This window comes from Oncorhynchus clarkii, chromosome 18 (assembly GCF_045791955.1).
Source record: "Oncorhynchus clarkii lewisi isolate Uvic-CL-2024 chromosome 18, UVic_Ocla_1.0, whole genome shotgun sequence".
Classification (NCBI taxonomy): Eukaryota; Metazoa; Chordata; class Actinopteri; order Salmoniformes; family Salmonidae; genus Oncorhynchus; species Oncorhynchus clarkii.
In genome coordinates, this window is record NC_092164.1 from 39,375,263 (window position 1) to 39,401,438 (window position 26,176).

Genomic DNA, 26,176 nt, shown 5'->3' on the forward strand with positions numbered 1-26,176 from the left:
TGTCCATCAACTCTTGTCACTTTTCCTGTGGTTACATTTGCTTCTCTCTGGTGGCTGGCAGTAATTCACTGCAGACCCTTACACAGGAGTATCATTTTTGAGGCTGTCACATAGCTGAAAAGAGAGAACAGTAACGTATTAGTTCAGGTTCATGTTTTGTCTACTGATACTACATTCTCATCTACTGCTCATATACATATATAATACTTGATTAATTAATGATGTAGTAATAACTGCTTACTGTACCTCTCTCCACTGACCTCCACAGTGACCTGCTCAAAGGGTTCCAGGACTCTGCACAACTCCTCCACCACCTCCCATTCCTTTTGGGTCAGAGCATCAACAGGTGCATTGACAATGGCCAGGGTAGAGATGACGGCATCCTTTGACTCAAGAAACCGCATCAACATATAAAATGTTGAATTCCACCTTGTAGTGCATGCAGTCTTGTTTAGGCCTCAGCTCAGGCGTCCCCATCTGGCGTTGTGTAGACTTTAGTTTTCAGCACCGGAAGAAATCCACAGCTGCTTTCACTTTGTCCACAGTGGGCTTCATCACCTTCAGAGCATCTATTACAATCAGGTTGATTGTGTGGGCAAGACATGGATGATGGGTCCATTTTAAAATTTGGTTAGGTTAGCTGCATTGTCGCTAACACAACAGACCACTTTTCCATCTACTTGCCATTCTCTGGCCACTCTCAACAGTTCCTCTGCAGAGTTCTCTGAGGTGTGTCTGTCGTTGAACTCAAAGCAGTCCAGAAGACAGCTAGACATCGACAAATCTTCAATGAAGTGACATGCAACATGTAAGAAGTGGTTTCCCTTGATGTCCAGCAGTCAGTGGTAAGGCAAACTGCAGTAGCTTGTTGGACTCTTCCCGCACTGAAGCCTGTGTGCTCTCATACAGTTGTGGAATAAGTGATTTTGAAAGGGTTTTCCTGCTTGGAATTGTGTACACTAGATTAAGACTATTGCTTTAATTTCTAAAAACCTCTGTCCTCCATGATCGAAAATGGCTGAAAATCGGTGGCAATCATTTTAGCCAATGCAATATCAATTTGGCCTTGTTTTACTACAAACATAGACTTTGGCATAAACTGGTCCATAGAAGACTGCCTTTGCTGTGGGTCGCGGAGTAGGCCTATTTGAGTGAGTGGATTCTTCTCCAGGTGTGGAGGTGCTGGCTCCACCACTATCACTAGCAGGCCCGCTGCAGGCCCGCTAGTTTCTCGAAGCTCCACTACAGCTAGCTTCACAGTTGGGTGCACAGTTCGCATATGCCGGTGTAGGTTGTGCGTAGAACCGGCTTAATATGAGATTTTGTGTTGGCAAATATTACACTGTGCTTTAACATTGTCTACGTTATTAAAATGCATCCAAATGCTACTATGTTTCTGACTCATTTTCCAGCTGTTGTTTTAAAAACCCTGTCAAAACCCTGTCATACCTCCATATCACTTTGTCCTCACCTGTGAGTATTGTTTTTGGTTATGGTGTTTGTTTGCTGGTGGGAAAAGGGGAACCAAGAAAAGTCGCCCATGGGCATACACTACCCGTAGGTAAACTTTGTTAAAAACACTAGTTAGAACTGGGCGGACCACCCACTGTATTTTTGGTTAGTTAGCTTTTGTTGAAATAGGCAGTCTAGCTTAGGGGTGTTTTGGATGCTTATTGTTTCTTTCCTTGGGTCCAGCTCAGCCCCTTTTCCTGCTCCCCCCCCCCCCCCCTCTGTGGTTATTTCGTTCTCACTTTTCACATACAATTTGCATGAGTTATGTTACGGGTCACGTTACCATCTCCCCTAGACTGTCGGGCCAAAAGGGATTCGTAACTATTCATTTGAATCTTTTGATTATTCATACTTAATTTTTTTATAAATAGATTCGGCTGTTCTGATACGCGAGTCGGCTCCAAACGTTCATCTACAAGAGCCAGCTTTAAGAGCCGACTCGTTCGCAAACGACCCATCTCTATTGGCTAGAAATACTCTTCTAAGGGCAAGGAACGCAACATACATTTTTAAAGGAGCTTTCCATCAACATACTATAGGGATATAGCTGAAAACGGCTGTAGTTTAATTAGCAAGATGTATAGATCTAATTTTATGTTTTTTGTTTTATATTTTTCACTAGAATGTATCTGCTTGAGCCAAAGCGGTAAGTTGTGTACTCGATATCAAAAGTGAAAGTAAACGTTTACAGCCAGGCGTGGCAAAATAATAAAAATATTACTTAAAATCGCTTAACATATATACTGCTGTGGTATATTGGCATAATAGTCAACTTGTTGTTATTGCATTGTATTTGTAGTCGACCTTTATGCGCGTTCCTCCATTTTCTTTGTATCAGTTACTGGAACGCTATTGCGCACTTACAGGCCAGGAACGGTGCAATAACACACATTTGTAAGGAAACATTACATGAGCTTTTATACTTTGCTTAGACCAACAAGGCATAGCATTGTCTAGTTCTTTTGAATCAAAGAACATGCGCAAATAAGTTTAATGTGTTTGCAATTATACTGATAATGACTACTGGAATTTTACACACGTCTATTTGTTTAGCAGCAGCTACTCTTCCTGGGATCCACAAAAAAAACAGCTTGACAACTAACAAACGCTTATACACTTAATTTGGGGGCGCTCAAAATGGTGGCATCAGAGGGTGTGACATTTCTAGCTGAGGAACAATTTTAGGGTTTTCTCACAGTTTGTAGTTTTAGACTGCAGTTGCAATTTCATTTTTTTCACAAAAAATGATATCTAACCATACAAAGTAGCTATTTTGAATAATTTTGTAATTAATCAAGCAATTGAAATATATTTGACGATTTCCAACAAACATGCTAGATATCAAAGTTTTAGCTGTGTAGTTAGCCTGAAAAGAGGCATTGTTGAAACTCACTCATATGCTTGCAGTGTAAAAAAAAAGGGGGGGTGAATGTGAATAATACCCCCAACCAAGGAGCAACTTCCAAAGAAGCTGAGAAGTTAACCATCAATGAGCCAGCTACAGGACAACATTGTCCGCATCCTCACATCTAAAATCAAAAAGAGCGCAGATGACATCATGGATTTGGTGAAAAAGAACACTATCAGTATTGTTAACCTGAAGACGATTGATTTCAATGCTGAGTAAGTAAACTCTGAAGCAGCAGAACGCAACATTGAAAATTCAGGATGCAAAGCAGGAGAAGAAACTCACTGAAATGGAGTCAAAGGTAAACGAGAATGACCGGTATGGTCGGAGATGGAATCTTCGACTTTATGGAATAGCAGAAATATCTGAAGAGAACATCAACGCAAGAGTGAAGGACATTTGCAGGGCAATAGTCCCGGAGGAGGAGCAAAATGTTGCAGGTTCTCTGGATGCAGTGCACCGCCTGGGTAGGCTGAGAGATGGGGAAAACAAACAACCAGCCACCACGACCAGTGATCATGAGATTCATCTCCAGGACAGCGAGGGATATGACATGGAAAAGTGCAAAGAAAAATTACTATTTAAAAAAAGAACAAACTGAGGCTCAAGAAGGATCTGACAGCATTTGACGAAGCTCGGAATAGTCTGTGGCCGATTGAAAGAGCAAGGAAGGAAGGGAAAAGTGCAAACTTTGCGGGAGCCAAGGCTTTGTTAATGGAAGGGAAATTCACGGAATTTTCAAGGTGTTTCAGCACTTGGCAATGAATTTATACTATGTCAACTGGCTGATACCACCATACTTTTAAGAAACAGGAATGAGGTTTATAATGCAGTTTCCTGTATTGAAGACTTTTCCTTAGTTGCTGGTTTCAAAATAATATTTCCACTCAAGGATTGTGTTTTACAGGAAGTATATGGTATCCCAGTTAAAGATAAGGTGACTTATCTTGGAATTGGTATATGCAAGGATGAAAAACAAAGGAGTGAATTAAACGTTAAGCCCATTATTGAGAAAACTAAGAAATTGAACCTCTGGTTGCTTAGAGATATTTTGTTATACGGTTGTGTTTTATTTTCCAAAGCTGAAGGGTTATCCAGATCGGTGTATGTCTCGTCATTACTTGAATTATCCCCTAAAATTGTAGAGGACTTAGATGAGATTCTTTATTTTATTTGGAGGAACAAGCCTCACTATCTACGAAAAGATATTCTCACTAATACCCAAGAACAAGGACGTCTTGTGGTGTTTAAGATTTCAATACTCTAAATAATACTTTTAAAATAAATTGGATTCTGAAGTATGTTAAGAACAGTATTTGGAATGTCTTCCCTAAGTATTTATTTGACTCTGGTGGTTTTGAATTTTTGCTTCGATATAATTTAGATGTTGATAAAATCCCAGAACAGTTGGCCAAATTCCAAAAGCAGGCAAATGTAGCTTGGATGTTAGCGTATAAACACAATTTTTTTCCCCTCACAGATACTTTACATGGAACAACAAATATATACGATTTAAAAAATAAGTATTTTTCATAACAGTTTTGAAAATAAAATTATTTTGGTTGGTCAGTTATTGAATGAGGATGGATATCTACTCTCATACAGGGAATTTCTTGACAAGTTTAAAATATGCAATTGTTTTTGATGCAATTCCAAAGGAGGTTGTATCTCTTTTAAATTCCTCTGTGGTTGATGTAAGTAACATAGATTTACATGAATATATTCATTGGCAATATTAACATCAAAGATAAATGTAGTTATAAACAGATTAGGAATATTGTTTGATACTACAATTCCCTCAAGATTCTTTTGGTCAAACATCTATGGTGAAATACAATGGGGGAAAGCATGGAAAATTGCTAACAAATATTGTATCAGTAACAAGGTGAAGGAAGTTTCATTTAAAATGTTGCATAGAACCTATCCTGTGAAACATGTTTTGGCAAGATTCAAGCTGAATATTGACTATAAATGTGATTTCTGTGGAATGGAGGAGACCATTTAGCATTTGTTTTTATAGTAGAATTTGCCATACAGAATTTTGTTACAAAAAAAAATAGGACTTGTACTAGTTCATGGTTTTGCTATAATGATTTATTTGAGGTATTTTGATGTAGGTAAAGATGTAGTATATTTAATTAAACTGCTAATAATACTAGGTCAATTTCATATTCAGAAATGCAAATGGTCTAATTCAAAAACCTAACTTATTTCACTTTATAAATTAATTTAAATAATACGGCACTACTTTAACTAAAATGAAAAACAAAAAGGCAATTAAAATTTGTATTATTGATTTGTTTGTTTAGGATTCCTGGAAATGTAAATAGTTTATGTATGCTTATTTGCATGTGACTATTCCTCTGTTATTTGTTAATAAAAAAATATTTAAAAAAACAAACACTTATACACAAGGACAGTCACACATTTAAAATACGATATACAAACAAAAAACAATACACGAACAAAGGAAAGAGGACATTTTCTTGATATGGTAGCGAATCCGGAGGATAGCCCCGACCGGGACTCAAACCTGGATCTAGCAGCTGTCAAGCCAACACCTTAATCATTACACAAAGAGGTCCAAACTACTTGAGTTCGGGTGGTGTTGTGTTAAAGGGATAGTTCAGGATTTTATCAATGAAGCCCTTTATCTACTTCCCCAGAGTCAGATGAACTCGGAGACCATTTTTAGGTATCTGCGTCCAGTATGATGGAAGTTAAGAGGTACTTTCGCGAGCCAACGCTAACTAGCTGTACCCATAGCCTTTTAGTCATTGCACTAACACTAGTTAGAAATTGGCTTGTGAAACTACCTTTAACTTCTTTAATACTGGACACAGACATACAGCTGGTCTCCATGAGTTCATCTGACTGGGGAAGTAGATAAAGGGTCTCATTGCCAAAATCCAGAAGTATCCCTTTAATATATTAATAGGAAATAGATTGATTTCTAAGTTGCAGAATGTGTCCCACTTCTCACTAATGCACTAGTGTGGGCTTATTTTGTTCTTTTATGTCACCTACCATTTAGACAACCTAATGCAGAGCCTCTGACACTAATAGAATACATTGTTTTGTTGGCCATTACAGACCTACAGTATGATAGAGAGAAATATTTGACATACAGTCATTTCCGTTTCATGTTTTACAGCATTGTCTGAGTAACATGGAGAGAAGGCAGATTCAGACAAATGATCTCCATGTTTAAATGTTTTCCCTACAGACATCTACTCCCTGAATTACATCTACACTGCTCTGTCAAAGCCACTAGAATTGCCTGGTATCCATGAGTTCACTGCCATGGGTCTGATGAATGACAAACAGATTGATTACTATGACAGTGTGGCAAAGAAGAAGATTCCCAAACAGGACTGGATGAGGGAGAAACTGCCAGCAGACTACTGGGATAAAGGCACTCAGTCACGCAAGAGCAAGGAGCAGTGGTTCAAAGTTAATGTCGATATCTTGATGAAGCGCATGAGGCACAACAACACTGGTGAGGGATCACCTGCAATTTGTCCTACGCTCACCGTTAATCTTTTAAAATTGTAGGTCATTAGTTATCCATGTATATTGTCATCATTGACCGTCTTTTTCATTTGTTTTTCCTCTCAGATGTCCATATCCTTCAGTGGAAACATGGCTGTGAGGTTGACCAACAGAGTGACGGCACATTGAAATTCATAAAGGGCACAGACCAGTACAGCTACGATGGTGACGACTTCCTGGCCTTTGATGATGCCAATATGCAGTGGGTGGCCCCAGTTGTTCAAGCTCAGCCGACTAAGAGGAAGTGGGACGGGGTCCAGATCCTCAACCAGTACACCAAGGGCTACCTGGAGAAGGAGTGTGTGGACTGGCTTTCCAAATTTATGGCATACGAGGACAAAGAATTCAGTAGGGCTGATTGTGAGTACTTAAATAGTATAGCCTAACAAACAAAAACAACCATTTGTACATATGAGATCAGAAATGATATTAATGTTCTCTGTTTATTCCCTCTTTAGCCCCTCCAAGGGTCTATGTATTTGCTAAAAAGGCCAAAACTGCAGGTCATGTCCGACTGACCTGCATGGCCACAGGTTTCTATCCCAAAGATGTAGAAATGCATATTAAGAAGAATGGTGTTCCATTGACCGAACGTGATGGAGTGCAGTCTACAGGAGTCCTACCCAATGATGATGACACCTACCAGATCAGGATGAGTGTGCAGATCCCAGAGGCAGATAAGGAAACTTATGAATGTTATGTCGACCATAGAACTTTGAAGAAGCCAATTGTGGGAAAATGGGGTAAAGTATGGCTAATTTGGTTTAGTGTTGATTGTTTCCTGTGTCAATAACACTAAACCATCTTAATTTGAACTGAACAGCATACTAACAGCTTTGCAAATGAAGCAGGAACAAAACTGATGTTAGCTTCTGGTTACATATTGTTGCTTTTTATAAATACTCTGCCTTTTGTTTTGCAGATGGAATATGTTGTGATTGCAGAAGTTTCGGTGCTGTAGTCATTGGGGCAGTCATCGCCATTATTGTAGTTCTGATCTTGATTTCGGTGGTCCTGTTTGTTCTGCACAAAAGAGGGACAATTGGTAGGTCTTGATTTATATCAATTCAATAGTTTTTGTTTTTGTTAAATGTTAAGAAAATATGAATCAACGGTACTGCTATGAAAGGTGGGAACTACGGCCTAAATCCATATGCATTATAACATTTCTATGTATTTTTCTCTTTACACATCAAAGTGATTCCTGGCTTGAGAACTAGAGGTTAGTATCGCAGCCTCTCCCTCTGTCTGTATACAGCACATTCGGGAAAGTATTCAGACCCCTTGGCTTTTTCAACATTTGGTTTTGTTACAGCCTTATTCTAAAATGGATTACATTGTTTCTTCCCCCTCTTCAATCTGCACACTGTTAGGTTCTAATTTTCAGAGTAAATAACTCTGTCACTAGAGAAGCTTAGCCAAGGTTCATTCTTCCCAAGGGTCGATACAGCTATAATTCAGACAGACATGGCTTCCCCCGTGGTAGTATTCGTACCCCACTTTGGGTGGAGTCTCCTCCTTATCTCTAAACATTGCATTATTCTTGCTAAGTGGGGAGCTAAGTGATATGAGCCTTCAACGGTTTATCACTACTGCTACATGCGATTGTGTTCCCTGCACTCAACACCTTCCAAGCTTAGTTGCACCTACTATATACCTTCCTCCTATAACCCTTAACTTCTTGTGTAGACCCTCTTAACCTTAGCGCTCCATCAGTGACATTAATTAGTATACCTGTATTTCATATTCTCTAAACCCAACAACACAATACCCCATAAGGACAAAACAAAAACGGGTTTAGACATGTTTTGCAAATTATGGAAATGTGAAACTGAAATAAGACATTTACACAAGTATTTAGCGATTACAGCCTTGAGTCTTCTTGGGTGTGACGCTACAAGCTTGGCACACCGGTATTTGGTTTTTCTCTGCAGATCCTCTCAAGCACTGTCAGGTTGTATGGGGTGCGTCGATGCATAGTTGTTTTCATGTCTCCAGAGATGTTTGATCAGGTTCAAGTCTAGGCTCCTGCTGGGTCACTCAAGGACATTCAGAGCCTTGTCCCAAAGCCACTCCTGCGTTGTCTTGGCTGTGTGCTTGGGGACGTTGGCCTGTTGGAACGTGAACCTTTGCCCCAGTCTGAGGTCCTGTACTTTGCTCCGCTCATCTTTACCTCAATTTTGACTCGTCTCCCAGTCCCTGCCACTGAAAATCCTCCCCACAGCATGATGATGCTGCCACCACCATGCTTCACCGTAGGGATGGTGCCAGGTTTCCTCCCGACGTGACACTTGGCATTCAGGCCAAAGAGTTCAATCTTGGTTCATCAGAGCAGAGTATCTTGTTTCTCATGGTCAGAGCCCTTTAAGTGCCTTTTGGCAAACTCCAAGCAAGCTGTCATGTCCTTTTACTGAGGAGTGGCTTCCATCTGGCCACTACCATAAAGGCCTGATTGGTAGTGTGGTTGTCCTTCTGGAAGGTTCTCGCATCTCCACATTGGATCTCTGGAGCTCTGTCAGAGTGACCATTAGGTTCTTGGTCACCTCCTGGAGGCAACTGTTCTTGGAGACCTTCTATACAGCAGACATTTTTTTGGTACCCTTCCCCAGGACAATTCCTCTGACCTCATGGCTTGGTTTTTGCTCGGACATGTCACCTGTGGGACCTTATATAGACAGGCGTGTGCCTTTCCAAATCATGTCCAATCAATTGAATTTACCACAGGTGGACTCCAATCAAATTGTAGAAACATCTCAAGGATGATTAATGGAAATACGATGCACCTGAGCTCTATTTCAATTCTTATAGCAAAGGGTCTGAATAGTTGGGTAAATAAGGTATTTCTGTTATTTATGTTTATAAATTAACTAAAAATGTATCGCTTTTTCATTATGGGGTATTGTGTGTAGATTTTTAATTTTTTTTAATCAATTTTATAATAAGGCTGAAACTTAACAAAATGTGGTAAAAGGGGAAGGGGTCTGAATACTTTCCGAATCCACTGTACATGTCATTTATCAACATAATGGTTGATTGTTACATATAACATACTTTTGACATTAGTTATAAGGACAATATGATGCTTTAATATCAGAACAACAATCTGGCCATCCAACTTAAAAAGGTGTTCAATGTAACAACCAATACTGTTTAGATTTACCTTTGGGTTTTGAATAAGATCCCATTTATTCTGAACAATTCTGAAACACTTTAGTCATTCATTCAACTCCTATTACAACATGATCTTATTGTACTGAAACTTTTACTTTACTGAAACAGATATTTTTGTAATCTCTGGAATGAAAGGAGTGACTGTTTTCTCCCTTTTATTAGCCACGGATGATGAAAGCAGAACCTCATCAGACTCTGGTAATCTAATATCCGTTGACCCATAATAAATCAGAAAATACATTAAGCAGAAGCTTTTATCCAAAGCGACTTACAGTCATGTGTCCATACTTAATATCAATCCAAGAATTAGATTGTATTTGTTTTCTAATTACTTTTGAGACTGTAGAAAGACTGTTTCCCTCTGCCACTATTTCAGATCAAGGCAGCCAGAACGCAGGGTCCTCGGAAAGAGGCAGTGAGGAGGACGTTAAGAAGTCAATGTTGCCTCAGGGAAGTAAGTCTAGATTGATATCAACCCTTCTGCCACCTCTTCTTCAACTTGCAATTTGGATGGTTGAATAATTCAGTGATATCCAACTCAAGTCTTATAGGGTTCTTCTGGTTTCCTCTTATATTGAAATGTCGCTGGTTTATTACCAAAATAATTTCCTAACGAGTAATTATGGAGATGGCATAAAACGAGTGTGAATTATATGCTGCTTTGGTTTGTCACTTAGAATTGGTTACTTGAATGTAATAAATACATTTCCTTTGTTGATCTTACAAAGTTTGCATTTATCAATAAATAGACAGTTAAGAACATAAGGAATATCACTTTCAAAATGTCACGGATAACACTTGATTTATCACCAAAATACAAAGTTAAAGATCCAACCCACTGGTTGGTTAATTTAATAACATTTTTATTCAACCTTTATTTAACTAGTCAAGTCAGTTAAGAACAAATTCTTATTTATAATGACGGCCTAGCCCGGCCAAACCCTAATCAGGACGGTGCTGGGCCAATTGTTCGCCCCCTTATGGGACTCACAATCACGGCCTGTTGTGATACAGCCTGGAATCAAACCAGGGTCTGTAGTGACGCGTCTAGCACTCAGATGCAGTGCCTTAAACTGCTGCACCACTCAGAAGCCCAAATGTGAGGAAAAACCATAGTTGGTATTTGACACCATCCATTTGTAATTAGAGCTGAGTCATGTCAATTATTGTCATGGGTAATATTGTACAGTGCCTTGCAAAAGTATTCGGCCCCCTTGAACTTTGCGACCTTTTTGCCACATTTCAGGCTTCAAACATAAAGATATAAAACTGTATTTTTTTGTGAAGAATCAACAAGTGGGACACAATCATGAAGTGGAACGACATTTATTGGATATTTCAAACTTTTTTAACAAATCAAAAACTGAAAAATTGGGCGTGCAAAATTATTCAGCCCCCTTAAGTTAATACTTTGTAGCGCCACCTTTTGCTGCGATTACAGCTGTAAGTCGCTTGGGGTATGTCTCTATCAGTTTTGCACATCGAGAGACTGACATTTTTTCCCATTCCTCCTTGCAAAACAGCTCGAGCTCAGTGAGGTTGGATGGAGAGCATTTGAACAGCAGTTTTCAGTTCTTTCCACAGATTCTCGATTGGATTCAGGTCTGGACTTTGACTTGGCCATTCTAACACCTGGATATGTTTATTTTTGAACCATTCCATTGTAGATTTTGCTTTATGTTTTGGATCATTGTCTTGTTGGAAGACAAGTCTCCGTCCCAGTCTCAGGTCTTTTGCAGACTCCATCAGGTTTTCTTCCAGAATGGTCCTGTATTTGGCTCCATCCATCTTCCAATCAATTTTAACCATCTTCCCTGTCCCTGCTGAAGAAAAGCAGGCCCAAACCATGATGCTGCCACCACCATGTTTGACAGTGGGGATAGTGTGTTCAGGGTGATGAGCTGTGTTGCTTTTACGCCAAACATAACGTTTTGCATTGTTGCCAAAAAGTTCAATTTTGGTTTCATCTGACCAGAGCACCTTTTCCACATGTTTGGTGTGTCTCCCAGGTGGCTTGTGGCAAACTTTAAACGACACTTTTTATGGATATCTTTAAGAAATGGCTTTCTTCTTGCCACTCTTCCATAAAGGCCAGATTTGTGCAATATACAACTGATTGTTGTCCAATGGACAGTCTCCCACCTCAGCTGTAGATCTCTGCAGTTCATCCAGAGTGATCATGGGCCTCTTGGCTGCATCTCTGATCAGTCTTCTCCTTGTATGAGCTGGAAGTTTAGAGGGACGGCCAGGTCTTGGTAGATTTGCAGTGGTCTGATACTCCCATTTCAATATTATCGCTTGCACAGTGCTCCTTGGGATGTTTAAAGCTTGGGAAATCTTTTTGTATCCAAATCCGGCTTTAAACTTCTTCACAACAGTATCTCGGACCTGCCTGGCGTGTTCCTTGTTCTTCATGATGCTCTCTGCGCTTTTAACGGACCTCTGAGACTATCACAGTGCAGGTGCATTTATACGGAGACTTGATTACACACAGGTGGATTGTATTTATCATCATTAGTCATTTAGGTCAACATTGGATCATTCAGAGATCCTCACTGAACTTCTGGAGAGAGTTTGCTGCACTGAAAGTAAAGGGGCTGAATAATTTTGCACGCCCAATTTTTCAGTTTTTGATTTGTTAAAAAAGTTTGAAATATCCAATAAATGTCGTTCCACTTCATGATTGTGTCCCACTTGTTGTTGATTCTTCACAAAAAAATACAGTTTTATATCTTTATGTTTGAAGCCTGAAATGTGGCAAAAGGTCGCAAAGTTCAAGGGGGCCGAATACTTTCGCAAGGCACTGTACAACATTGCACTGTAATGTATGTGTTCAATCTAATAATGCACATCTTTTCCATGTTGTCTATTTATGTGCAGGTGTCTAGATGACCGTTGGTGGCCAAACTTCCTGACTGGACCATAAAGGACAGTCAATTCATTTCATAATTTTATAGTATGGCTAGAGCTGTTTCGGTGTGGCCACGAGTCATGACGGCAGTCAAATTCCGCATGACCGTTTAGTCACGCTAATTAGACTTCTCCAAGCTCTATTGTCCCTTTAATCACTCTGAGATTAATGCAAATCTAATCAAACACTTCATGAGAGCCCATGAGCTCATGTTGCTCAAATATTTCTATAGGCTATGCAATTGTGTGAGAAAACAGCATGATGGTCATTATAAAAAATAGGATTCCATCAGCTTTCCATATGCTAGGCCTACTATATTTTATTTGTCAACTATCCTAGTATTAAGCACATTGCGTCTCTTTAAAACAGGAGTATAGTCTACTGATGTATTTATTCCAGCTGCCCCTGTTTCCATACAGGTTCATGATAACGGTGCATTCTAAATCCAAACAAATTTCACACACAAACTATTTAGTATATGTAAAGACAAGATTAAATCAAGAATAGTCTGATGGGTGACAATATTAGCCTATCAGTGATAGGCTGATATTGTCACCCATCAGACTATTCTTGAGTGATATACAGTGGCTTGCGAAAGTATTCACCCCCTTGACATTATTCCTATTTTGTTGCCTTACAACATGGAATTAAAATAGATTTTTGGGGGGTTTGTATCATTTGATTTACAACATGCCTACCACTTTGAAGATAAAATATTTTTTATTGTGAAACAAGCAAGAAATAAGACAAAAAAACTGAACATTTGAGTGTGCATAGCTATTCATATCGGGGTGTTGAGTTTGCGCCAGACATAGCGTTTATCTTGATGGCTGAAACTCAATTTTAGTCTCATCTGACCAGAGTACCTTCCATGTTTGCGGAGTCTCCCACATGTCTTTTGGCGAACACTTTAAACAATGGCTTTTTTTATGGCCACTCTTCTGTAAAGCCCAGCTCTGTGGAGTGTACGGCTTAAAGTGGTCCAATGGACAGATACTCCAATCTACACTGGAGCTTTGCAGCATTTCATGCATAATCACATTTGTGGTCACTTTTGATAATGGTGTTCTCCTGCTAATGGAACATTTGCACTTATAGCCTACTGCCGTGTGCTCATTGCTGCGCTTATAGCCTACTGCCGTGTGCTCATTGCTGCGCTTATACTGTGAAGAAAAACCTCATAGTTGATCAACATTTTAAATGTTCTCATCTATGGCTTCAGGCTCATTACTTGAAACAGGTTTGTTTTTAATGCTAGTGGTTGTATTCATTTGGGATCTATCGCATCCCACAACTGTGCCAGACTGTTTGGCATATTTAGATCTTGCACAGAATAGAATAGGTTAACTTTTGTACTATGGGGGATAGTAGTGAATGTATTCTGTCGTGTATTGCATTATTTTACTGTTGCAATGGATGTTTCTTAGAGGCATTTTATTATTATTCTTATGATGTTTAATATTATAGAGCATTGATAATCCTTGGGGTATTTGCAATATTGTTTGTTATGATTGTTTATCCTGGCCAAGATAGGCAGCACCAAGTTGTACACATTGTACACAGTATTACAGTCAGACGACATGAAAAAGTAAAATGGTAAAAAACATTTATGGTAGTGGCCATAATGATATCATAAAATGGCAAATTAAAAACATTGACAGGTCAAGGAATCAGCCACAAAATCCTTCATCAATGATTTAAAAACACCAATCGGGACAAGTTCTTCCAGTTTAAACTATTTTGGAAGGCGTTCCAAGCCTATGGTGCAGAATAAATAAAAGCCTTTTTATCAAATTCAGTTTGGACATTTGGAATAGTTAGCAAACAGTCCGGCAAACAGAGTTCCCACCACATTTCTGAATAATAAAAATGCCCAAATTAAATGGTAGTAAACCCAAAATGGCTTTGTAAAGTATACCAGTGACTGAGCCTACGTGTGACTAGAGAAGGCAAGCCAACCCTATTTCAATCTAGGGCCCATTTCAAAACTGTTCACTGGGTTACCAGGCTAAGACAAAGCTACACTCTTGAATTAATATGCAGTGGATTTTATTTTAATGTCACCTTGTAAACATTGATTTATGGAGAACACAAATAATTCCAACATGCAGTCTTGAAGCTCAATACGAAAATATATATTTTTATCTTATGCCAGAAACATAGTCAGCGTTTTCTTATGAATAGGGACTCTAGGATTATGAACTTTACCTGTGGACTAAATGCATTCACAAAAGATTTCATTCATTTCTCATGGCATTAATCTGTTACAATTCACTAAACCACTGTTACATGACTTATTGCATACATGCATGCCTACAGATGTGTACACACACACACACACACACACACACACAATGCATGTAACCTGTACTGCTTTTGAAACATCCTGCATGATTTGTTATTCTGAATAAAAAAACAATTATAAAAGCCACTTTTTTGCACATTCTATCATTCAAAATATGGTCTACCAGGCCCAAAATGTTTTTAAAAGTTCCAAAAGTACAGCCTGTTCCACATGAATTTATCTACAGGAGGATAGTAGTGGCTAATGATAACGGACTTGTAAACAACAGCGAATTTGCAGAGTTCTGATGATGAATGGTGTGCAAAGACAAGGTTTGACTATTTCTTATGCAGTACAGTTTCATCAGAGAAGAGACTTTGGATTTTGTGCAACACCTGTTCAACTTAATGATCAGGATCAACACAGGAGTTTACTTGTTCGAGAAAGCTAAGAGCGCACAGTCATAGCATCGTGGGGCGGACTTAAATTAGACAGAATTTTGTGTACTTGTATATTTTCAGGTCATTATTGATGACAACTCCAGCTTGTTGTTTAATGGTAGGCTAGTTTTGAAGGTCCTTATATTGCGATGTTGCCACTGGCAAGTTCCATTGATTACACACCTGAGAAAATAATTTTTAATTGGCAACATAAGATAGTTTGATTGGTTGGAATTCTCAGTTGTCAGGTGATAAGATTAGCATGACTGGCACAAAAAAGTGCTTAGTCTCTGTTCTAGTATTATTTTGTCTCTTTCAGAACAACAAATTAGTCTAATGCATAATTTAATTAAACAAAGTAATAATGGATTGTTTTATTAGTCTAGATTTCATACCAAAATGATTACGATGATGTTACTATGCTAACTATTATCGATTATCATAACTTTTATTTTGTATTCCCATCTCTACCTAACTTATTTTACATCTCTACCCAGGAGTTGTGACTAACCCATTTGCTGGATTTTGTAACCATTAGAGACATGGTCGCTGAATTACATCTACACTGCCCTGTCAAACCAGTAGAATTGCCTGGTATCCATGAATTCACTGTCATGGGTCTGATGAATGACAAACAGATTGATTACTATGACAGTGTGTCAAAGAAGATTCTCAAACAGGCCTGGATGAGGGAGAAGCTGCCAGCAGACTACTGGGAAAAAGGCACTCAGTCACGCAAGAGCAAGGAGCAGTGGTTCAAAGTCAACATCCTGTAGTTATTTTACTAAAACTCCCAAGATAATTAACCTGCAATGCGCAAAGAAGACTGGACTTGAACATAGGTGTGTCATTGCCTCCTATAGAGTACCACAGTATGAGTCATAATACCCATAAAATCTAGCGGTCAAATGGAAATGGTTCCAATTGTTTTTCCACCATTCATTTTACCCACAGGGGATTTTCTTAACACTTAACATAAGGGCTGTTTTGTGTAGACTTACCCTGGCGTGACGTAACTAAATAACTAAATCTCTCAGACACGGTGATTTTTATCAATATATTTGCCTGCATTTACCCCCAACTAATGAAATTCTAATTAGCTGCTAATGTGGCTATCATAAAGAACTGCAAATGCCATGATGATCTGGACAAGACTGCCTAATCAAGGCAAAAGTAAGAATCTCTGGATTCACTATCTAATGTTAGCTAGATGTAGTATTTAATACATTCTTTAAATGTACCTGTTAGCAAAGCTGACAGTTAGAGATGACGTGCTAGAGTTTGCAGGGTTTTGTGTTCTTGCATGATGTCTACTTGGATGCTAATTAGCACTTTCGAATCTGAGAGTAAAATGGAGCCCAATACACATTGATAAAAGTCACCTTGTCAGAGAGAGATTTACATTGTTATCAGAACCAAGATGGACCACAGCTTGTCGTTTCCAATGGGAACAAGTTATTCATAGTGGGCAGAACAAGCAAGGAGGTGGGCAGAGCCAAGCATGCGCTAGCGATATCCTATTGGCGCGATCTAGTATACATCTGCATATTTCCGTTAGGGAATTCCTACTTTGAAGTGCACGTGTGCAATAACTCAATTCGCCTTTGCACTCAATCTAAACAGATTTTTTAAAAACTTTTGCAAAGGGTAAAGTCTACAACTCTGTTCATAGCAGATTCTAGTTTTGGGAACAGAAAACTGTATTGACATGACAAATTAGCAGAATGTCGGCCAAAATCCATCTGGTTCCATCTTCTCCCACTGCCCACCAGTGGGCTTCCTCTCGGAAACACCAACCGGATGCTTCACATTTATACATCCATTAAAATATCTGTCTCATTGTTCTATCTGTGATGCCACTATGCAGTGTGTGGCCCCAGTTGATCAAGCTCTGCCGACTAAGAAGAAGTGGGACGGGGATCTTTTACATTAAAAAAAGTAACTCAATCATGGCCTCCCATCTCATTCTTAAAAGTTGCAGTTTTGTTCTGGTGTTAATTGTTATTGATTGTATAATAAACAGTATCTGAGCACTTAACAGATTTGGTGCCAGCAGCCATACCACCCTGCATCCAACTACAGGCATTGACACTACAAACCATATATTAACCAACATCCCCAAACATCCCAACAAATATCAACATCAAGAGACTACATGGACATGTAACAATAACACACCACTACTATGTATTTCTTTAGGTTCATGAAATGGGTCCTTGTCCACCCACGACTCTGGTAATATTGAACTTCTACTGTAATTCATAGAGTTATCTGTAGAATTCCTACTGTTACTGCAGCTATAGCCCCGAGTATAAAAAGCAAGCACCCATTCCCATAATGACTTTCTCTCTATTCTCTCAGACATTAAAGTGACTGACAGCGCATCCAAACCAAAGAACGTGTGATTCTGTTTTGTTAATCAACAAACACTGTGAATCTGGATGTATTCCTTTCCAAGCATTTACCATTCTGATCAGATAGGCTTGGATATCAACTTCTTAGTTTATGATCGTTTTGATCTTTTGAAAATCGTAGTGGGATTCCTTGTGAGAATAAAATGAGCCAAAATAAATGTATTTTCACTTGAATAACACTTTAGATATAGAAAATGAACATTGTGTTTTTCATAGATTTATTTTTCTTCATGCCAGATTTATTGGTATTGGAACCGTAATATGTTATGGTTGTTTATTTTAACCTAGTGCCCATTCATTTCAACCACTACACACACACACATACACACGCACACACAGACAGCACTTATTTAAATATATATTTTGTAAGTATAAATCACTGCTTTAATAAAGGACTACTTTATCAACCAATGTGAACGTCTCAGTAGCCCTTACAGTAAGTGTTCAACAATGCATGCCACATTGTACTCTTCCAATAATTATTGAACCCCTGTTATGCGTTTGAGTCATTATAATAATGAAAGATAGCAATGAATAAAGGTACGCCTATATATACTGCATGAAGTAGACCTAGCTTCAGTTACAGTTTACATAACCAACCAAACTTGTTTGACCACGTTCGTTAGAGCTCACCTGGTTGTGAAAGCCGAAGTGCTCTGTTGTCACACTATGCGACTCACCTTGGGATTGGCCACAGACTTTTATTTAGGATAGGCTTATTATTATTTTCGGGGCATTTAACATTCATGTGTGCGTTCAAAATGTATGTCGTCGTACTTTTGTTCCTTTTCGCGACACTTTCGACGGTGGACAGCGGTAAGAACATTTATTTCTGTCTTGTTGCTAAAGGTGAAAGTAAAATGTTTTTTTGGCTGAGTTGCTATAGACCTAGTGAAAAAATAATAATATGGAGAAATTATTATCATCGAGGCACATTTTGACGATTCATGTTCAATTGTTGTATCGTGAAAATTGTAGGTTAAGTTATTTATTGTTCTGTTGAAAATGTTCGCAAACTGTCAAAAATAATAATTACTTACTTAATAACTTCAACTTCCCAACATTTTATTTAGTTATTAAAACTGTATTGATAATTAGGCTACAATGTTTATGTTTTGCCTCTTGCTGCCAAATTCAGTTGACTGTACACCTGTGAAAACTATCTCACCTGGCAACAGAAAAGGACAGTTTGATTGGTTGGAAATGCTATGGCGACGACAAGTCTAGTGCACAATTTCGTTGATCCAGGATCAGTTTTTTTAGTTTGGTCTCTTTCAATAACCATTGTAGGCTAAGTGGTGAACAGAAATTGTATGATTTTTTAAATACAAATAATATGAAAAATGTAACAGAACAGATTAAGGTACATTTTATCACCATCATTCCTTTATTTAGTATTCCAATCAATTTGATATTCCTTAAAAAGTCATCCCCAATTATTTTGGTCTTTGAAGAAGCATCTCTACTCAGGAGTCACGACTAACTCATGTTTCACTTTTTGTGACCAGTGGAGAAATGGTCGCTGAATTACATCTACACTGCCCTGTCAAAGCCAGTAGAATTGCCTGGTATCCATGAGTTCACTGCCATGGGTCTGATGAATGACAAACAGATAGATTACTATGACAGTGTGGCAAAGAAGAAGATTCCCAAACAGGACTGGATGAGGGAGAAGATGCCAGCAGACTACTGGGATAAAGGCACTCAGTCACGCAAGAGCAAGGAGCAGTGGTTCAAAGTCAACATCAACATCCTGATGGATCGCATGAGGCACAACAACACTGGTGAGGGAACATCTGCAATCTGTCCTACGCTCACCGTTAATCTTTTAAAATTGTAGGTCATTAGTTATCCATGTATATTGTCATCATTGACTGTCTTTTTCATTTGTTTTTCCTCTCAGATGTCCATATCCTTCAGTGGAAACATGGCTGTGAGGTTGACCAACAGAGTGACGGCACATTGAAATTCATAAAGGGCACAGACCAGTACAGCTACGATGGTGACGACTTCCTGGCCTTTGATGATGCCAATATGCAGTGGGTGGCCCCAGTTGTTCAAGCTCAAGCGACTAAGAGGAAGTGGGACGGGGTCCAGATCCTCAACCAGTACACCAAGGGCTACCTGGAGAAGGAGTGTGTGGACTGGCTTTCCAAATTTATGGCATACGTGGACAAAGAATTCAGTATGGCTGATTGTGAGTACTTTTTGAAAAGTGTTCTAAACTTCACATAGTGTAGCCTAACTATGGATAACTCGAAGGATCTTTTTACAACTCAGATAGAGTACTTTGGACCTAAAATAGTATAGCCTAACAAATGGTTAACAAAAAAACGACCATTTGTACATGTGAGATCAGAAATAATATTAATGTTCTCCGTTTATTCCCCTTTAGCCCCTCCGAGGGTCTATGCATTTGCTAAAAAGGCCAAAACTGCAGGACATGTCCGACTGACCTGCATGGCCACAGGTTTCTATCCCAAAGATGTGATTATGCAAATGAAGAAGAATGGTGTTCCATTGACCAAACGTGATGGAGTGCAGTCTACAGGAGTCCTACCCAATGATGATGACACCTACCAGATCAGGATGAGTGTGCAGATCCCAGAGGCAGATAAGGAAACTTATGAATGCTCTGTCAACCATGTAGCTTTGAAGGAGCCAGTTGTGGTAAAATGGGGTAAAGTACTCCTTATATTCAATATACCGGTACTGTATGTATTTTCAACAAACCAGTTATTAGTTAACCAGTTATGGTTATCAGTTGTGGTAAAATCAGATGTTTCTGAGTTTGTTAACAGGTCATGAATGCAGATGATTAAAATGTGAAATGTTTTTCAAGCTCAATGTACAATATGTCATTGTTAATGCTGAATATGTCCTCTTATATTGTCTTCCACGCAGATGGGAAATGCTGCGATTGTACCCAAGTAACAGGTGTTATCATTGGTGCTGTTGTTGTGCTGGTCCTCCTGCTGACCGCGGTTAGCTCCATGTTGGTTCTTTGGAAGAAAGGCAAAATATGTAAGTTTTTCACATTGTGAATGAATTTCATACAGTATGTTATTTTTCTTATTTGTATTGTTTTGTGAGATAAACTAAAGCGATTATGGTCATTTAAGCATGTGGAAACCTTTTTTGATATCAGGGCGTGACTTTAGTAAATCTCAAGTCGGGAGGTCAAAAAAAGAGAGTATTGTATGTTTATTTTTCCTACCACTGTGTTTCCACTGTTTCTTCCACTGTTTCAGATACTCATTTAATAAAAACCTGTCATATTTGGCATTAACATCTTGCTCCATTGTTTTAGTTGCTGGTAAAAAAGGAGATCTACCAGCTACTGGGATCCAGGCACCTCTAAATGGTACCGTTGATAGAATGTCATGTACTTTGTCCTTCCTAGAACAATTACATGTGTAGCAGTAGCACAGCAATACCAAAGATCTGGTAGGGATATGTATAATGAGGGGCCATCTTATCAGTGTTTATTGTTGTGATTTAATTATGTCTTGTGATGATTCAATTAATTAATGACAGCCCCCCCATATCCTTGTTTTTACACATAATTTTTATTAATCACATACAGATGAATAGTTTGACTTCTTATTGTCCACTTGTTGCTCTGGACAATAACGATCAGTATATAGCACATCAACCTTGTACTTGCAAAGCTAGTCCGTTCACATGACTCTGTTACTTTCAGGCAATGGAAATGGAACAGCCGTTTTGAACATGCCTGGTAAGACTTACAAATCTCATAGTTGTAGAGTGGAGGTCATGTTATGTTTCACAGTTGTTAAAAGCAGAGAAGGATCCAATTTCTTTCATGCAATGGAGTGTAGATTATAATTACAATTAAGAATGATTGACTGACAGCATTGATTTCTGGTATTGTAAAAAACACGTTCATTAAGTTTTCCAAAGTGACTTTAACAATACAACAAGGTCTGTCATGTTTACTTTTTGCCCGCAAAGGTTGCTTTAATCACCTTTATCACAAGTCATGTGGTATGTAGACTTGTAAAATGAAGGGACTCTGGTAATGTTATTCAAAAGTATTGTCAGTTATTTTATTGTATATTTCTTAAGTACATAGTGAAACTATGGAAGTGCTGATGTTAGTTCTGCTGTTCCAGGTCAAGGCAGCAACAAAAGTCTAGAGAGGGAGGCAATGCTGGCTAATGGAGGTAACAATTTATCCTTGAAAAAATGTATAAAAATATATATAATCTAGTACAATCATGGCCTCCCAATCTCATTTTTGAAAGTTACATGTTTTTCTGGTGTTAGTTGTTGTTGAAAGTACTATTATGTATCTGAGCACTTAAAAGATTTAGTTCCTCCAGCCATGCCACCATGTATCCAACTAGGGAACTGGCACATGTCCATCAACAGTACAAACCACATATTAACTAACATCCCCAAACATTCAGTGGTAAAAAAAAGTACTCAAGTTTCATACATGAGTCAAAGTAAATATACAATAATAGAAAATGACTCAAGTAAAAGTGAAAGTCACCCAGTAAAATACTACTTGAGTAAAAGTCTAAAAGTATTTGGGTTTAAATATACTTAAGTATCAAAAGTAAATGGAATTGCTAAAATGTACCAAAAGTATAAACCATTTCAAATTCCTTATATTAAGCAAACCAGATGGCACAATTTTCTTGTTATTGTGTTTAGTGAGTCCGCCAGATCAGAGGCAGTAGGGATGACCAGGGATTTTCTCTTGATAAGTGTGTGAATTGATCCATTTTCCTGTCAAAATGTAACGAGTACAAAAAATCTATATATATATTCTTTAGGAATGTAGTTGAAAGTTGAAAAAGTTGGCAAAAAATAAATAGCAAAGTAATGTTCAGATAACCAAAAAAACTACTTAAGTAGTACTTTAAAGTATTTTTACTTAAGTACTTTACACCACTGCAAACATCCCAACATCCTTTTACAAATATCAGTATCATGAGACTACATTGACATGTATACTAACTGCACGATTACTATGTATTATTTAGGTGTAATTCTGTCATGTTTGCTATTTGATGCAAACTTTACTTTAATCACCTTTGTCACAAATCATGTGGTATGTAGACTTGTAAAATGAGGGGACTGTGAATCCTAGTCAAGCAAATGTTTCTCAAGGAAGGGAACACCTAAAGAATAACTAGCAATTAGACACTGAACATAGTAGGAGACAACATGACACATTCATTCTAACTAATGAATTATCTGTACCGAGTAGGATTATTATGACACTGACGTGAAATGTAAAGTCACATCTTCTATGTACTAGGTGGGTAGTTATCGATTCAGTCAAATCAGAGAGGGAATTACATTGCTATGATGATTTTTCCGTTAATTTATTGAATTTGATTTGGGAATATGCATGCCTATAGAGGACCAATGATCATCACTGAAGGCTTTATATCTGTATCTAACTAAAGAGTGATAATATTATCTTTTCCCAGGGACAAAGGATGGCGCTAGCAGCACTGACTCTGGTAATGTTATTCAAAAGTATTGCCAGTTATTTTATTGTATATTTCTTAAGTACGTAGTGAATGCAGTTGAAACTATGGAAGTGCTGATGTTAGTTCTGCTGTTCCAGGTCAAGGCAGCAACGAACGTCTAGAGAGGGAGGCAATGCTGGCTAATGGAGGTAATATAATTTATCCTTAAAATATATATCATGTAATACAATCATGGCCCCCCAATCTCATTCTTGAAAGTTAGATGTTTTTCTGGTGTTAGTTGTTGTTGAAAGTACTATTATGTATCTGAGCACTTAAAGGATTTAGTTCCTCCAGCCATGCCACCATGTATCCAACTAGGGAACTGGCACATGTCCATCAACAGTACAAACCATATATTAACTAACATCCCCAAACATCCAGTGGTAAAAAAAAGTACTCAAGTGTCATACATGAGTAAAAGTAAATATACAATAATAGAAAATGACTCTAGTAAAAGTGAAAGTCACCCAGTAAAATACTACTTGAGTAAAAGTCTAAAAGTATTTGCGTTTAAATATACTTAAGTATCAAAAGTAAATGGAATTGCTAAAATGTACTTAAGTATCAAAAGTAAAAGTGTAAACCATTTAAAATTCCTTATATTAAGCAAACCAGACGGCAAAATGTTCTTGTTATTGTGTTTAGTGAGTCCGCCAGATCAAAGGCAGTAGGGATGACCAGTGCTTTTCTCTTGATAAGTGTGTGAATTGATCAATTTTCCTGTCAAAATGTAACGAGTACAAAAAGGCTATATATATTTTCTTTAGGAATGTAGTGAAGTAAAAGTAAAAGTTGCCAAAAAATAAATAGCAAAGTAATGTTCAGATAACGAAAAAACTACTTAAGTAGTACTTTAAAGTATTTTTACTTAAGTACTTTATACCACTGCAAACATCCCAACATCCTTTTACAAATATCAGCATCATGACATGTATACTAACTGCACTATTACTATGTATTATTTAGGTGTAATTCTGTCATGTTTGCTATTTGATGCAAACTTTACTTTAATCACCTTTGTCACAAATCATGTGGTATGTAGACTTGTAAAATGAAGGGACTGTGAATCATAGTCAAGAAAATGTTTCTCAAGGAAGGGAACACCTAAAGAATAACTAGCAATTAGACACTGAACATAGTGGGAGACAACATGACACATTCATTCTAACTAATGAATTATCTGTACCGAGTAGGACTATTATGACACTGACGTGAAATGTAAAGTCACATCTTCTATGTACTAGGTGGGTAGTTATCGATTCAGTCAAATCAGAGAGTGAATTGCATTGCTATGATGATTTTTCCGTTAATTCATATAATTTTATTTGGGAATATGCATGCCTATAGAGGACCAATGATCATCACTGAAGGCTTTATATCTGTATCTAATTAAAGAGTGATAATATTATATTTTCCCAGTGATAAAGGATGGCGCTAGCAGCACTGACTCTGGTAATGTTATTCAAAAGTATTGCCAGTTATTTTATTGTATATTTCTTAAGTACATAGTGAATGCAGTTGAAACTATGGAAGTGCTGATGTTAGTTCTGCTGTTCCAGGTCAAGGCAGCAACGCAAGTCTAGAGGAGAGGCAATGCTGACAAGTTGAGGTAATATAATTTATCCTTAAAATATATATCATGTAAGACAATCATGACCCCCCAATCTCATTCTTGAAAGTTACATGTTTTTCTGGTGTTAGTTGTTGTTGAAAGTACTATTATGTATCTAAGCACTTAAAGGATTTGGTTCCTCCAGCCATGCCACCATGTATCCAACTAGGGAACTGGCACATGTCCATCAACAGTACAAACCACATATTAACTAAAATCCCCAAACATTCAGTGGTAAAAAAAAGTACTCAAGTGTCATACATGAGTAAAAGTAAATATACAATAATAGAAAATGACTCTAGTAAAAGTGAAAGTCACCCAGTAAAATACTACTTGAGTAAAAGTCTAAAAGTATTTGCGTTTAAATATACTTAAGTATCAAAAGTAAATGGAATTGCTAAAATGTACTTAAGTATCAAAAGTAAAAGTATAAACCATTTAAAATTCCTTATATTAAGCAAACCAGACGGCAAAATGTTCTTGTTATTGTGTTTCGTGAGTCCGCCAGATCAGAGGCAGTAGGGATGACCAGGGATGTTCTCCTGATAAGTTTGTGAATTGATCCATTTTCCTGTCAAAATGTAACGAGTACAAAAAATCTATATATATATTCTTTAGGAATGTAGTGAAGTAAAAGTAAAAGTTGGCAAAAAATAAATAGCAAAGTAATGTTCAGATAACAAAAAAAACGACTTAAGTAGTACTTTAAAGTATTTTTACTTAAGTACTTTACACCACTGCAAACATCCTTTTACAAATATCAGCATCATGAATCTACATGGATATGTAATACTAACTGCACTATTACTATTTATTATTTAGGTGTAATTCTTAGTTATCTAAATGATTGTATTATTGTCATTAGCATGCCTACTGTTACTGCAGCTATAGCCCTGCGTATAAAAAAACAAGCACCCATTCCCATAATGACTTTCTCTCTCTATTCTCTCAGCCATTGAGGAGTGACTGACAACACGTCTAAATCTAGCAAACAACATCTGTTTTGTCAACAAATACTGTCAATGTGGATGTGTACATTCCCAAGAATTGACCGTTTTGATCGGCTTGGATTTGAATACTTATTAATTAATGTTTTGATCTTTCGAATATCATAATAGAATTCCTTTTCAACAAATTGATTTGTAAACCGCCTATATTTGGGCCATTTTAATGTATTGGTATTGGAACCTTATTCTATTTCTATTGTAGATTGTTTATTTTAAACTGGAAACCAATCATTTAAATCGTTGCACACACATAAACACACATGCACTGAACTGCTTTTTAAATATGTTTTGTTTTCATTTTTCGGGGAAAGTATAAATCACTGCATTAATAAAAGACTCCTTTATGAACCAA

At 37.7% G+C, this 26,176-nt stretch overlaps 1 protein-coding gene across 4 annotated transcripts; it reads left to right on the forward strand.

The window, feature by feature from the left end:
• The first annotated feature begins 1,767 nt into the window (after window positions 1–1,767).
• LOC139373485 (class I histocompatibility antigen, F10 alpha chain-like) lies at window positions 1,768–26,176 on the forward strand. 4 transcript variants are annotated; one of them, XM_071114054.1, is made up of 13 exons: window positions 18,284–18,508; window positions 19,201–19,476; window positions 19,596–19,889; window positions 20,088–20,372; window positions 20,597–20,716; window positions 21,003–21,056; window positions 21,396–21,431; window positions 21,829–21,879; window positions 23,161–23,193; window positions 23,301–23,351; window positions 24,625–24,657; window positions 24,765–24,814; window positions 25,770–26,176. In XM_071114054.1, exons 1-12 carry the CDS (start codon window positions 18,439–18,441, stop codon window positions 24,803–24,805), a joined length of 1,344 nt encoding a protein of 447 aa, XP_070970155.1. In that variant the 5' UTR covers window positions 18,284–18,438; the 3' UTR covers window positions 24,806–24,814; window positions 25,770–26,176. The 4 variants fall into 4 exon arrangements, with proteins under 4 accessions (XP_070970157.1, XP_070970158.1, XP_070970156.1 ...); XM_071114055.1 differs by lacking the exons at window positions 18,284–18,508; window positions 19,201–19,476; window positions 19,596–19,889; ... (4 more) ...; window positions 21,829–21,879; window positions 23,161–23,193 and adding exons at window positions 1,938–2,158; window positions 6,147–6,419; window positions 6,539–6,832; ... (3 more) ...; window positions 9,806–9,841; window positions 10,020–10,097 and having other exon boundaries at window positions 25,770–25,901; XM_071114056.1 differs by lacking the exons at window positions 18,284–18,508; window positions 19,201–19,476; window positions 19,596–19,889; ... (8 more) ...; window positions 24,765–24,814; window positions 25,770–26,176 and adding exons at window positions 1,768–2,158; window positions 6,147–6,419; window positions 6,539–6,832; ... (4 more) ...; window positions 10,020–10,097; window positions 12,524–14,985.

What these genes read in the sequence shown, in the direction of transcription:
- LOC139373485 (XM_071114054.1), top strand. Translation starts at nt 18,439, where the DNA reads ATGTGTGCGTTCAAAATGTATGTCGTCGTACTTTTGTTCCTTTTCGCG. An exon ending in GCCAGTTGTGGTAAAATGGG is followed by an intron (nt 20,373 to 20,596) that starts GTAAAGTACTCC and finishes TCTTCCACGCAG; the next exon opens with ATGGGAAATGCTGCGATTGT. An exon ending in CGCTAGCAGCACTGACTCTG is followed by an intron (nt 24,658 to 24,764) that starts GTAATGTTATTC and finishes CTGCTGTTCCAG; the next exon opens with GTCAAGGCAGCAACGCAAGT.